We start from the raw sequence: 14637 nt of genomic DNA, 5'->3' as shown, positions 1-14637 counted from the left end.
GCACCTTTTGCGGATTTTTTTCAATATTAAAAAAAAATAAAAAATCATTGTCTTTGTTTTCTTGAGGAAGAGCAAATTCCATGTTTTTGCGGAAAATCCATATTGGAGCTTTAGCTGTGTTTTTTTTCTTGAATATTTTGGGTTTACTATCCCTCTTGAATATATACAATATATCCAATATATACTTTTAAGTTGTAATGTCATCATTCACCCTGAGAAGGCCAACATGGCATTGCGCTGGGTCTTATACTGTCCTAAACTACAACATGAGTACGCCTGATGGTTTTTTTTTTTTGTGGATTTGCAGGACAGAAATGGTACCTCGATAATAATAAAACTTTGTGTGAATTGATTTTTGTCACAAAAAGGAACAACATGAGTTCTTGCATTTAATGTCGGTTTAGTGCTCAGCAATTTTTTCATCCAAGAGACCCCTTTGCGCAAGGTAGGGAGAATCACAGTATGTGATGATTTTATTGTTTGCCTCTAAAAGCTGTGTTGTTGAATTGCAAATATTTTATTCATGCATTGAGAAATGTACTTTGTATTATGAAGAGTAAAATATATTAAGTGCATGTATTTTGCACATACTGTGCGCACGTACATTTTAAATATTTGTCATGCATGTGGTTAGGAGGTGTGTGGTGTTATGTAGGCCCCCAGTAGCACTGATGAACAATTGTGGCCCCTTCCATCATTTTAAGTTGCCCGTCCCTACTTTAGACCAGAATTTATAGCCAGTGTGTTGTACTATCATGCTGATACATACTTCAATATATTACATTGTACAATTGACAGTTTGAGCCAGCTACGCCTGTATTGCAGTGTATGATATTTGGCTTTATCTGCTGTAAGACTTTTGTGATCAATCCACCCATCTATTATCCAAAATTCACTGTAAATGAAATAAATAAATAAACGAATTCCTATTTGCGGTGACATTTTATTTTGGAACGTGATAGAAGTGCACAATCTCCATACCGCAGCATAGATTGTAAATAAGATGTACTTTAAATCCCAACCACAGATGGCCTACTGTCCGTTTATATGGACAGCCAACCTCACAGGTTTCATCCCGCCTCGACATCCCTTTTTATCATTTGTCAAGTCCGAACAGGTGTTTGGCCTGTGGTCATAGCCCAAATCAGATCCATTTCATCTGTAATCAGATGGTGCCTCTGGCAATGATGGAGGAGATCAGAGAGGTGATCAAAGAATCATAAGTCGGCCACGCCTGACCAGCCGACCATGACATAGACAAGGCGGCGAGTGGGAAAGAGAATGTCCGTGCAAGCATCAGCCAGAGGAGGGATGAGAGGAGAAAATCCTCGAAGGCCCGCAGAGTTTCTGGAGGGGCAACCATAAAAGCTGGCTGCAGGGAGACAGTAACTGCAGCACCATGCAGTCCCATAGGATTTGTTCTGACATTCATCAAGTAGAAATGGGTTGTCAGGGATAGGTTTTGCTTCACTTTGAGATAATTACAATGGCAAGCGCATACAAGTTAAACTTTTATTGGAAATGCGGTGGCATTTACTTGTAAATCATTTGAACGGGTGGATGCGTCTGAGCTGTTTAGAAAATCAGTCATAAAAGGCAAATATAGTAAATGTGCTATGGTGCATGAACATTAATGGGTGCTTCGCTGATTGGTGATAATTTAATTTCAACCAGTTCTGAGATTTCGTTCATACGTTGTTCACTCATTGGGGAACTGATCAAAACTGTCTTTGACGATCAGTCTTTGATAGATTCACACGCTGTTGCCACGATACACCATCCATCCATTTTCAACACCACTTATCTAATGAAGGAAGCATTTAATTTTGCTGCCACCCTGGCATAAAAATATGAACAAAGATATATTTCGAATCAACGCATAATTTTATGACGAATTAAATTGGATAGTTACATGTGTGCCCTAATGATCTCTTCGTCTTGCACAGTACATTAGGGTGTCAAGGTACAATGCTTGGAATTTACTGCCTAAGTGTTCATTTGTATTCACAGACATGGTCGCTACTTAATGTTATTTTAGGCTTACTCATGCAGCCTCTTCATGCAAAATAAAGACACCCTTCTAATGTGTTTCTCACCACAAAATGGATGGATGGATGGACTTTCATTCCAAATACGTCGACTGTAAATGTTGGTGTGTCGAGCGTTGCAGCGTCCATCGTTCATATAATGGTGCGTTCAAGACCCTCAGTATTAACTGCTTTCAATTTGAAAATGGAAAAAAGAAACCTTGAAAAACATAATGCGTCTGCCCAGATGTTCAAGTTTTTAATAAACTGATACGTCATTCATACAAGCACAATAACTGATCATTCAGTTAATGTATATTTATTACTATTAGCCAATAATCAACAGATAGTACCAAGAAATATATAGGTTGTGAAAGATCAACATCGGAAAATTCTCTGAGGGTTCGCAAACACAACACATGGACATTCAAAGAGGTCAACTGTAGTCTTCGGAATTCAAAGGAACATAAACGACAAAGACATTAAAAGTTACATCACTCAGATACGTTGTGCCATCAAGTCGACCACATCGTTCTCTGACGCGCACCATCACCTGCAACAAATAGCGGTACGTGTCATGATTACACCCCGTTTGCTGCCCTCTTATGTGCAACGGCGTTAGTTTTAATTAACGCCCAGTGGGGGAAATATTGTCGATTGCTATTCATTAGCCAACAACCAATACCCTTTGCCGCCATTCTTCACAGTTTACATTCGCGTGTTACGACGCGTTGTCATATTTACTAATCACTTTGGACTATTGAGATTCAACAAATCCGGATGCCTATTCTGAAGGTAAACTTCCAAACCAGGACTTTGTATGATATGAAAGAAGCACTCGTGGCAATGATCATATGAACGTCCATAATTCATTCTCGTCAGCATTATTGCCTTTCTCTTACCTGCCGTTTGAGTAAAAGCGCTATAAAGCACCTGGTGTTTTCCCTCAGTATTTAAGTGAGAAGAAGTAATAAAGTTCTCGTTGGCGTTTCTTCACATCTCACATCATCAATTTTGCAGAGAGTTCTGTAACGTGATATATTTATTTTTTTACGGGGAAAGTGAAAGTCGTATTGCTCTGGAGTTGAACCCAGATCAGCTGACTCAACTGTACACTTGTGCATTATTATTCCAGACGCATGGTTATACCTGCCAGGCGGAATGTGTTGATGCTGGGATCGAAATCACTTTTGGATGTTGTTGAGAAAGTAGAGTATATTCTAAAAGCTGAGCTGTGATCCAAATATTACAGCTGAAAAAAAAAATGCTTTCCTAGTTGTTGTTGAAATTATTTTGCATATTCTCTCTAGGCACCTATGGTACGTTTTGAAACTTGCATTTAACCGTTCTAACCGTCAGACTAACAAAAATGAAAGTGGGAATGAACTTAGGTCACAAATTACCATCAGGCAACGAATCATTTTTTAGGTTATTGTGTTTTGAGTGACATATCCTGAACAACTCTACAGCATAAAAACAGCTGTCTGAAACTGCTCTTCAGTCAGCAAGAGTTTTTTTTTCTTATTATGGATGTTTTGATGTATGTATAATACATATTTCCCATTAGTTTTGCAGGTTTCCATAACTTTTGTTTAATTACAACATTATTATTTGTAACTTCCTTTGCACATTCTTCTTTTGAATATTTGAGAATGCGCAGGCTGAGTTTCACACTCAGGCTGAGTTTCACACTCATGATAACTATTGACCTTGATGTCGTTTGGATTTTTTTTTTTTTTTTTAATCAGCCATTATAATTAAGCATCTTTAGTGTTCATGGGGCTATTGCTCAATGTGAGGAGGAACATTGTATAGTATTTCTCGGTCAAAAAGTGTGAACTTGTTTGATCCAACCAGTTTTATGTTGCCAGAAAGTCTCTAATTTTAAAAATGGCCGTTCATTTATTTCTGACGAAAGACAGCACAATCAATCTGCAACAAAGAATTTAAGTCCAAAATAAGACAAACAACTAACTCTGAATTGAAGATTTATTTGTAATGAATTAACAAAACTGCAAAATAAAGCCGAACACTTCCTGAACTGTAGTCCTTTATAGAAAATAAATAAATTAAAGTGTAATAAGACAGATTCAACTCTTATCCATCAAGCATGACAGAGACGTTTGGAAAATAGGACTGGCTGAAAAGACAGAATGGCTGCTAGAAAAAGTGTAAAAAGTATTCGGAAACTTATTGTTTTCTTAAAAAAGAAGTACCTCATTGTGAAACATGACAATGGTGTTCAGATTTCTGATCGTGCTGGCAACCAGTGCAGCGCCCCCGCCTACTGGCCGAAGTCGGCTGGGATAGGCTCCAGCACACCCGCAATCCATGTGAGGATAAAGCGGATCAGGGAATGGATGGACGGTTACAATTCATGGAATGAATTGATTTCGACAGTTATTCAGAAGGATTCTCCCACGACGGTGTCGTATTTATGAACGAAAAATCATGACGTCCCCCACACTGCTGAATCTGTCTGCCTGAGCCTCGATTAAATACACTAAAATTATGTTGGATCACCTGCGCCCCAAGTTTGATGTGGTTTTAGCAAGTCTAAAATATTGTCTCCTTTTTGACACCAAATTGCGAGATGCACTGCAGGGGGCGGTAGGAAAGCCCAGTGAGGGGTATTGCGTCTACCATCCATCCATCCATTTTCCACCGCTTATCCGGGGTTGGGACGCGTCTACCAAACTCCCAAACACACTCAACAATGCGCCAACATGAAAACAATGTGCCCATTTTTTCGCCAAGCGGAGACTGCTTTCTGTCACCAAATTTTCAGGTGCGTCAGGGGCGAGGCCACTCGTGCACTGCCACGCCCAGACAGGCCTACAACACAGTCCCAAACACACTTGATTAGACTTGATCTGATACGAAATTCTGGAAAGTTACTCTCAATTTTCGTGCCAGTCTACCAAAATAGAGCCCATACTGTTGGTACCACGAGACTCATAACACACTTTAAGATAGAAATGTACTGATTATCGGTGCCAATATTCAGCATTATGATGCATATAGGCATCAGCCTTTTTAAAAAAATCTGACGGCTTATAACAGATCAATTTAAAATTGTGTTAAGTTCCTGAACTATTTCTTTACATTTTCAGTAAACTTTATAAGAGATGCTGCTGACCTTGTGAACTGTGCTCCTTCTGTTTGTGTGTGAAATTAAAACTAAGATAAGTGAGAATTTACCATTCCAAATATGTGTTTAAATATCTGGAATGGTAATAACTATCTGGAATATTTTAGAACTGCCAAAAGACAGCTGCGACCGGCTCTGGCACACCCACGATCCTCATTTAACTTTTTAAGACATGCTGATGACCCTGGGAACTCCCTGAACTTTTTGTTAGAATTTTGAAGCAAAGATGTCCATTGCCCAAGATTTAAAGAGAAATAAATAAAATTCAACATTTTTCAAATCTGTAAAGTTGGTCATTCAACATATGTTTCAAGATTTCAACAAAGGTAAGAGTTGGAGTTTGTATTTTTAACCATTTCAACACCAATATTTTGAAAGTGAATACCAACTCCAACTATTGGTTATCTGCCTCCTTGACGACTCACGATCGGTAGAGTTATCTGCCTTGGAAGAAACATATTGGTCTGTCTCTACTCTTAGCATTAATATAGACATTATAAACATACATATGTTATAGAAACAGCATCTTAATTAATGGGGATATGAGAGGATGGACATGGATAGAATTGAAAAGACAAAAATGCTGTGTTAGCCATGCAGTAATTGAGTTACATGAAAATTTTAGTAGCAACACTAATAATGCATTTTGAGCATTAATATAAACCTTATAAACTTACATATAACTTCATAAATTCCATCTTATTGGGAATATGAGAGGATTGATAATTTGACATGGATATGCTCTGTCATTCGTGCATGCCATTTAGTTCCTCAGAGTAAAACGGCCTATTCCGTCGTGAATGGCCGATACATTGAAATAAGGTTGTTATCGCCTCAATACCAAGACATTGAAATGAGACTGTTATCACCCGATACCGATACTTTCTATTGGTACTTGCCCATCCCAAGTTCATTTTAATGCTGGAAAAGCAGTGAAAGATGTCTGGCTTGGAGCGGAAGGGGTAGCCGGAAGGAAGGAAGAGAGCTGATGCTAGATGAAGTGTTTGTTTTGCGAGGAGGCGAAAGAGGAAGGAACAGGGTGGGGGTTGCCGTTTACTGCGTGTGTGTGTGTGAGAGAGTGCGTGCGTGTGTGTGTGCATTCACGGGTAATGGACATTACGCGATAGCTGTAGACCAGCATTGCAACCCACACAAAAGTCAGAGGTTGGGGGTTAAAAGTGAGACACTGGCTTGGCAATCAGCTGGGAGTGTGTTGGAGGAGGAGGGGAAGGAAACGGCTGTCAGGAAAACACATGGATAAAATAAAGGTGAGATGGAGGGCAGTGTAAAGAGACTTGCACACTAACAAAGAAAAAGAACACTTGAAGAATGAAGTTGAAAACCTCCCTCATCCACCCCCCCCACCCCCCGACATCCGCCCCCACATTGACGAAACCCCACTACTTTGCTTCTCCCTTAAGGGAGTCATCTTACCTCAAGTAAGTACACGACTGTGTGTGTGTGTGTGTGTGTGTGTGTGTGTGTGTGTGTGTGTGTGTGTGTGTGTGTGTTCCAACCAAAAATACACACGGGCTCAGAAACCTAATCAGAACATGTGGCATTTCTGTAGATGCTTTAATGAGCTTTCTTCTTGTGGAGTAGTGACTGATATTATTTAGGCTGCTATGCCGCAGCTCATTAGCTAAAGCAGCCTCAACAACAGCACCAGCCTCGAAAAGATGATTTAAATGAGGTGACACTGCAGGACCTCACAGAGGCAGCGTGCAGACACAATGCAATTGCATTAATGTGGTCATCAGCGGAGACCTGGGATGTATGTCATTAGCTATGGCGGTATCATGAGAAATCATAAGAATAGGCTTGATTCAAAGAATAAATCATGTGTTTGTAAAGTTCTTTAGGTGCGACCAAATGACAAATGATGCAATTTTAGTCGTACATTGGTTTTGAGATTAAAGTAGCCAATAAAAGCCACACGGCATCTTGTTAAAATACTCTTTTTAATCGCCATAAATTACTCCCCTTCTGCACTGAGCAGCATCAACGGAGCCGCATTACGATTAGAAGTCGAGTCCATTCTATGCTTTGGAGTGCCTAGTGCGTTTGTCTGTCTGTTGCTTTGTTTGTTTGTTTGGGGTTTTTTTTGTGGCAGGGGTGGGTAAAATTACGAAAGGCCATTTATGGCTTACTATTGATCTTGCCCCCACCCCCATCCCCAAAAGATTTCAGGCTGTTATAATTAAATAGGCATTTGTAATTAATTTCATAGGTTTTTTTTTGTATAGAGCAGTAGTTCTTAACCTTTTTAGAGGTACTGAACCCAACCAGTTAATATGCACATTCACCGAACCCTTCATGAGTAAAAAAAAATAAATATATTTTTTATAGATTCAATATATTTAAAAAAACATTTATTAAAAACAGAAAAAAGTAAATAAAATTTCAAGAGATCAGTATACTTTTTTTAAAACTATATGACGTACTATCACGACAGTCACACGTTGACTACTAAGTGAACTAAATTTCCCATAGCACTGATTGGACAAGCAATGTCATGTGATCATCTGCAGCCAGTGATGGCCAAGCTGGCCATCACTGGTTGCACACATGTTGAGTCACGTGTGTCTTACCCTCCATGGCAGAGGCTCCGTCGAATCCCTGAGACCAACTCACCAAAACCCTGGGGTACCCAGGTCAAGAACCACTGGTATAGAGTATCATTTGTTGGAGAACTTACTGCAGAAGGTTGCAGAGTTTTGTGCTTCATTTAAAATTTTGCAGTTTATACAAACGATAAGCAATTTTGCTTGGAATTTTGTTCCCATCTTGTGCAAAATGGGAAACAAAACATAACCCTCAATTCATACCATGTACCAAAGTTTCATTTTCGGGGGTGTTTCCTCCCCTCCACCCCATTGTAATAATTTTAATTCGAAACTATTGTTATTAATAACTATTATATTGGGAAATTTTATGCGGATTTCATGTAAATGTAAACTATAGACCGCTTCATCCCTATTTGAACATGCAGAAGAATCTCCACAAGGCATTCTGCCACAATCTTTCCCCCATCCTCTGCTTCAGCCTTTGCATTGCTTCTTCACTTAATCCAGCCTTCAGGATGCTCACTTCACTCTGTTACCCCTTTGCCTAGTTCTCGAAAGAGGGAAAATTCCCGCAGGTTTTTATATAGCACCCTCAATTTTCATCTCTTTTTTGTTTTCCATCTGTTCAACCTTCCCTTCGACTTCCCAACCCCCATCCCCCATCTCTATGTCTTCTCTGCTCACTCAAGCTTTGGCCGCCCACTAAGGCCTCCAGCATCGATCCAATAAAGCCAGTCGCGCGCATTCCCAGATTTGCCGATTTCACACAAATGTAGCATTTGAGAATGGTCATTTCACAGCACATAACCATCATCTGATCTGGACTTACCCTCTTATTTTCTTCGTAAACATGGAATCAATAACAGTCATTTTGTTTTGATTGACACACATAAAAGCATGCAAACACACACAGACGCACGCACACACACACACACATTTTCAAATTTCATTTTCCTGCACCACCTGTGAAGCAAATCAACCACATTTATTTTCTAGGAAATGTCATCGACTGTACATGAGGTAGGTTAGATAGGGATAAGGATGTAGGACCCAAAAATGTTGGACGTAAACATTTAAAGTGCTTTGCATTCAGTTCGTAACGATTTGACATTTTGTGCTGGTTGTGAAAGGTCAACAGAAACCTCCACAGTTTACATTATTGAAAACCATTTTGCTCAAAATGCTACAGAGACAGAATTCAAAATCGACGGATAGTCTTTGCAGGAGAAGTCAACTCATAAATTTACAATGTTATGTTCTATGCACCCCCACTAGTCCAAACACAGTATTTGTATTAATATTGCATTTGTGAAATATTGTCACGTTGCGTACTAGGCAGAAGGAGAGAGCTGCTTCGTACGCAACGGAGCGAACAAGAATAGGTGGATCCCCGAAATAGCAGGCACTGAACAAGGTCTTGTCTAACAAATAATATTTATTACAAACGAAAAAACACCGTCAAAGGAAAACAGAAAACGCTGGTCAAAACGAGAACCAGGAAATAATGTAACGAGAGGAAAAGAAAGCGCTTGCAAAAAAACGGCAAGGAAAAGATAAGACAATTTACTTCGAATAACTACGCGTTAAAGAGAATCCCACTGGGATGACGAAATAGTAGCGAATAGCAATAGAGTGCGAATACGAAATACGAGCATGGGCAATAGCAGTGGCACGGCAAGCAATACTCCGGCAATGAGTTGACAGCCGGAGCGCCTAGATATAGCAGGTGCAATCAAAAACAAATGCGCAACAGGTGTGCAGGTGGCAGAGTGAGTGCCTGCCACCTGCTGTCGAATACGGAACATGACAAATATGAATTAAACAACAAAGTCCCCCCATTTTTTGTGCATTTTAGGGGACAGCCATTTTGCCACTTGATGTCGGCTGAAAATGACATCACAGTTGCTCAGGTAACAACCAGTCATTGCCTGAGCCCTGAGCAACTGTCATGTCGACAGAAAATGGTAAAATGGCTGCCCCCCCACCCCCGAGATGGCTAAAACCGGGCGCATTCTCTTCCTCAATTCATATTCCACAAACGCAATATTCATCAGGATACGGCGTTTAGACTTTCAAACATAATGTTGAAAAGAAAATCTTTGACATGACTTCCCCTTTCAGGGAATAAGTCAAGGCACAACCTCATATTGCCATTTATAGTGGTTTTGGGTCACACCTCCTAATAATTCAATTTGGGAATTTCATTGAGTCTCATTGGCACACCGCAGGCATACTTAGAAAGCCGGTCTATTTTACAAACTCTTATGAAAGAATGGCCATCCTGAAGAACTCACGACATTCAATCACTGATCTTAAATACTGGATGCAGGCCTCATGTATTTGGTGATCGATTCATTGTTTTGCTCTGATCTTCTTGATCATTCATCAACAAAGATATGTTATTCGCCGTCACAGACTACACTACATGTTCTCTTTGTGAAGAACAGCCCTGATTTCTGGTTGCTATCATTTCAATGCAATGTAAAGTTGAATCTTATGTGTGAAACCTGGAATGAGCTTCAATTTACCGCAATAATGCAATATGAGCTACACAGTAAGCCTTGTCAAATGTTTGAAAGCAATACTGAATGCCACATTTTATTTTATAGAAAGCTGCAGGAGTTTGTCATTAAAAAAAATGTAAATCCAATATTTTCACATAATAACTCATGACACCAAACTCACTCTTCAGAGGTGATGTTTTTGTTTCTTGAGTATCATTGTGCTTCACTTTTTGAATTTATGTCAGACAAACAGTCTGCCTTTGGGACTCCTGTCATTGACTTTTAATGCCACACAGTCGCTGTACACTTGACACGTTCATTAGGTATAAAGCTGTTCATTTACAGCATACTGCTATTGAATCGTCCTTGCCTCAACATTCATTTCCGAACGCATTGGCGTCTGAGGCATTGCCAGCACAATTAACTTTGATAACGTAGCCCCAGTTTAATATACTGCTGCTGAATTGGCTCAACGAGAGTGCAGTGATAAGCACTTTCACAGCTTTTTGAGTGGCAATAGCTTTTATTATCAATGAGAGTAAAGGAGGGACACAAAACTTTCCTCCGCAAAACTCCAGCCAAAGGTCATTAAAGTTGTTTTTTTTTTGTTTATTGTGGGCGGACACTTGCACAGGCACAGATGTGGAATCTGCAGTGGTTTTGTCTGCCTTGGTTATTTGCATAATTTATTCTATATAATTTTGGGATTGAAAATGACATGTCAGCAACGGTGACAGAGTGGTCAGCAGCTCTTCCTGCTTCCGTGTTTTTTTCCGCATTCTGCCACCGTTTCAAAAATATTCAGTTTGTTGAAAACTCTAAATTGTCCTTAGGTGAGTGAAAGAATGCAAATGTGAGTGCACATCATTTATCTCTATTTACCTCACGACTGACTGGCAACCAGTTCTGGATGCTACCTCGCCTCTTGCCCATGCAGAATCTGCCAAGATGCGGCCCTCATCCGTGACCCGAATAATGCATTATGGAAAATGGGTGTTTTTTTTGTTTCGTTTTTTTATGACTGCCCAAGTGTTACTAGTTACTGGAAGACCAGTTTATGCCTTCTTGAAAAATATCTAATGCAGAACTGAGTAAAGAGAGTGGATTTCTGCCTCGCTCAAACTGACATGGTGTTTATTTTTTTTGTGTGTGTTTTTTCCTTTCGGCAGATTGCCAGGAGCCTCTCTGCTCTTCTGAGTCCTTCTTGATCATCCGAGTGAGGTCTCAGTCCCCCACTCGCACCATTTCCACCAAATGGGAGTTTACGTCAGAGAAATGGCCTGGGTGAAGGTCTTGCTCTTGTTGTCCCTATTTGGATGTGAAAAGTCTCTGGGACTTAACTGGAACCCAATCCCACGCAAGACTGTGCGCTATCAGGGTAAGTGAGCTGTGCAATACTGAGACTGTGTTTGACTTCGACGACTATTGATTTGTTGCATTGAAAGGTACAAAATATCCCCAAATCCCTCTTTGGAGTGGCAGAGCAAAATGCCACCACATCTGTGGGATTGGATAAATAATCACGAGCTTGAAACCTTGTGACAAAATTGAAAAATTGTCATGCAAACGGATATGCGTCTTCTCTCCTGTCTTCATGCCGTTTCTTCTTTTTGTATGTAGTCACAGCAGCCAGGGCAATCTGTCTTTTCCTTGACAGTTGCGGCATGATGTTTGCGGTTCAATAAAATAAGACATGCGGTCCTCCAATATGTTGTTTCCCGATAAGAATGCAGGGTAGTAGGTCTGCGATTTAATTTTTTCACTTTGTCCATTCCCGTCTCGCTCAGCTGTGTCACCTCGGCATGCGGCTGGTTCAAGCAGACTTTCTACAAGGTGTTGAAATGTGACCACGGCATTGTTTTTCCTCACTCTGATGGATTCATTGGTTAACAAGTGCGTCACAAACTATCAATATTCCCGCTGAATTTAACGTCCTTTATGGTGTTAGAAAATGAATTGTGTTTGGACAGCCAAAGAGGCTTCCCCATTAACAGAAACGGATGATGTCAGATTTTTATTCAGACGCTGTGCTGACCCAAAGTCAAATAGAAATGACGCCAAGCTAATCCTGATGCTAAACTGCATTTGCACTCTTTGCCTTCGTCCTCCACTGCAGCCATGCCTGGCTTTCTTCACTGAACAATGCCAATTGTTGCAAGCGGGCTTAGAAACGGTGCTTGTTTTAATCCGTCAAGGGGAAGTGAAGCACTCTCTTATTTGTGAATTTTGCAAATACGTTTTTTTTTAAACCTCTCAGTATCATCGATCGCACCTTCCATCTTATTTATCTATCTTCCAGGCTCTATTCTGAATTTTTTTTTTCCCTTTTATCCTTCCCCTCCCGTTTTGCTTTGTATGCTTATTGAATGAACCCGAAATGCTCCTGTGACGTTTTCGCAGAGAGCTCAGATTTCCTCAACTCTCCAGGAGAACAATGCGCTTGTGGTTGTGTGGGTGCTACTTCAAAAGCTTTTTTTTTTTTCTTTTTTTTTTTTGGTACATTTCCGCTGAACTGAATTTGGAAAATAATCCAATTGCAATTTTTTTTCCACGCTCAATATTGTAGATTGCGATTTAATATGCTGGTGGGGGGGTTGTCCAAGGTATATTTCAACAAACACATGCAATTGATGAATCTTAATTACAATAAATAGATATAGTATAGTCTTTTAAGGTAATGGAAAATAAAGCAGTATTTAATATGATAAACAGTTGATATATTGACTACCTTTCCAGGTGCAAACTTACTGAATACATTGGCATGCCATCTTCTAAGCATTCACCACAACAACATTCTGCCAAACAAGTCTGGTGAATGCAATATATATATATATATATATATATATATATATATATATATATATATATATATATACACACACACACAATAATGTAAATTTGTACTAAATTGCACACATTGAAGTGCAGATTACAACAATCACATTTAAAAAAAAAATCTGGTTTTAACACGTAAACATATCCAACTTGACATGTTTCATGAAACTTTGTTTTGTAAACGTTTGGACTGCACTTCTTAAACAATGAACTTTTTTCGGCTGTCTAAAAAGAAAACTGTCATTATGTATGTGAAAGTGTTGGAAAAGTAAAATTACAGCATTTTGGATGATGTAACATCTTCTGATTCCAAAAATGGATCAGCGACCGCAGGCATTATAAGTGGCCACGACAGCAGCAATCATCAATTCAACGAAGAATAACCCCATTTCATCTGTCATCAGGTTCATTCATGAAATTGGATGACACAACATCCGACCACTTACAGACGAAATTATCCTCTTAATATTTGACCACTGACAACTTCACAGAGGGACCACCATTTTCAAATCATTTGATCGGCAAATGTGTTTTGATTGGTCACAGTTTTAGTAGCGCGCACATGCTGAGTTTTCTTATTTATTTTTACCTCATGAGGCGAAAAAGATCAAACATGTTCGATACTCGCTTTAAGTTCTCGTGAGACGAAAAAAATTTGAATTATACGGACCTAGCGTGGCAGGCTTTAATTACATTGCATTGCTGTCTCTGCCCGCCCTGGGACAAGTCAAATGGCAACTTTTTGCAAAAAGCAAATCACGTTGTGTCATTTCACGGTTATAATGCAAATGCGATTAATCGTTCGGCCCAATTATCCGCAACCCCCCTTGTCACCTCCTCAATTTCACCTGACCATCCCTCTCACTCCTCTTATTCCTCAAAGCTCAAGTCACTTTTGATGCATCATTGCGATACAAGAAAAGGGATTTGAACGAAGAAACTGTTGATATACAATCAGTAGGTTGCGAAATTTTCTGAGTGATAAATCAAGCGTCTGGTAACATCCATCCATGCTCTGTCTTCAAGTGTACCTGCAACGGCCCATTTCAAGGTAATGATGGGGAAATTGAGTAATATAGTACAGTGTGATAAATATCTGGTGTACCCATCATTGTTTCTTTTTGTTGTATTGGCCAAAGCAGCATGCCCGCAATCCCCTCAGTTAATTTTCATACACAAGGCGCCATGTTAGGAACCGATGTGACGTCATGTCATTGGCTGGTCCGTCCCTTGCACTCACCAGTTGCCATTGAGTGATCTGACAGATCGTTGGTGGTGTCAAATTGTCAGTGATAAAATGGAGTATTGTGAGGAAAGTCACGAAAAAATGGGTCAGCAGGGATACAGTGATCCCTCGCTACTTCGCGGTTCACTTATCACGGATTTTTCCAAAGTACTGTATTCAGAAAAAAAAGGCTTAATGACTCGGAGGTTTTGTACATGCCTGTACTGTATATGCAGCGGGCACTCATTCAAGGCGCATGATTGGTTCCTGCTGCGACATTGACCAATGGCAACACCAAGTGGATTTATCCCATGAGCTGATTGGCTGC

The 14637-nt window shown here is 39.9% G+C and overlaps 1 protein-coding gene across 4 annotated transcripts in view; it reads left to right on the top strand.

Annotated features, from left to right (window-relative positions):
- Positions 1-14637, top strand: part of sema4c (sema domain, immunoglobulin domain (Ig), transmembrane domain (TM) and short cytoplasmic domain, (semaphorin) 4C) — a 103338-nt gene that overhangs the window by 52890 nt on the left and 35811 nt on the right. For 3 of the 4 annotated variants that reach the window (XM_019885199.1, XM_019885197.1, XM_019885196.1), the window contains one exon: positions 11419-11627. In XM_019885199.1, the coding sequence (XP_019740758.1) occupies positions 11504-11627 (124 nt within the window). In that variant the 5' untranslated portion in view covers positions 11419-11503. Of the gene's footprint in view, positions 1-2453; positions 2596-11418; positions 11628-14637 lie in introns of those variants that run through there. The other variant, XM_019885198.1, reaches the window with a different exon arrangement.

The sequence above is a fragment of the Hippocampus comes genome, unplaced genomic scaffold (assembly GCF_001891065.2).
Source record: "Hippocampus comes isolate QL1 unplaced genomic scaffold, H_comes_QL1_v1.1 scaffold45, whole genome shotgun sequence".
Classification (NCBI taxonomy): domain Eukaryota; kingdom Metazoa; phylum Chordata; class Actinopteri; order Syngnathiformes; family Syngnathidae; genus Hippocampus; species Hippocampus comes.
This window is presented reverse-complemented; position numbering and strand designations above follow the sequence as displayed.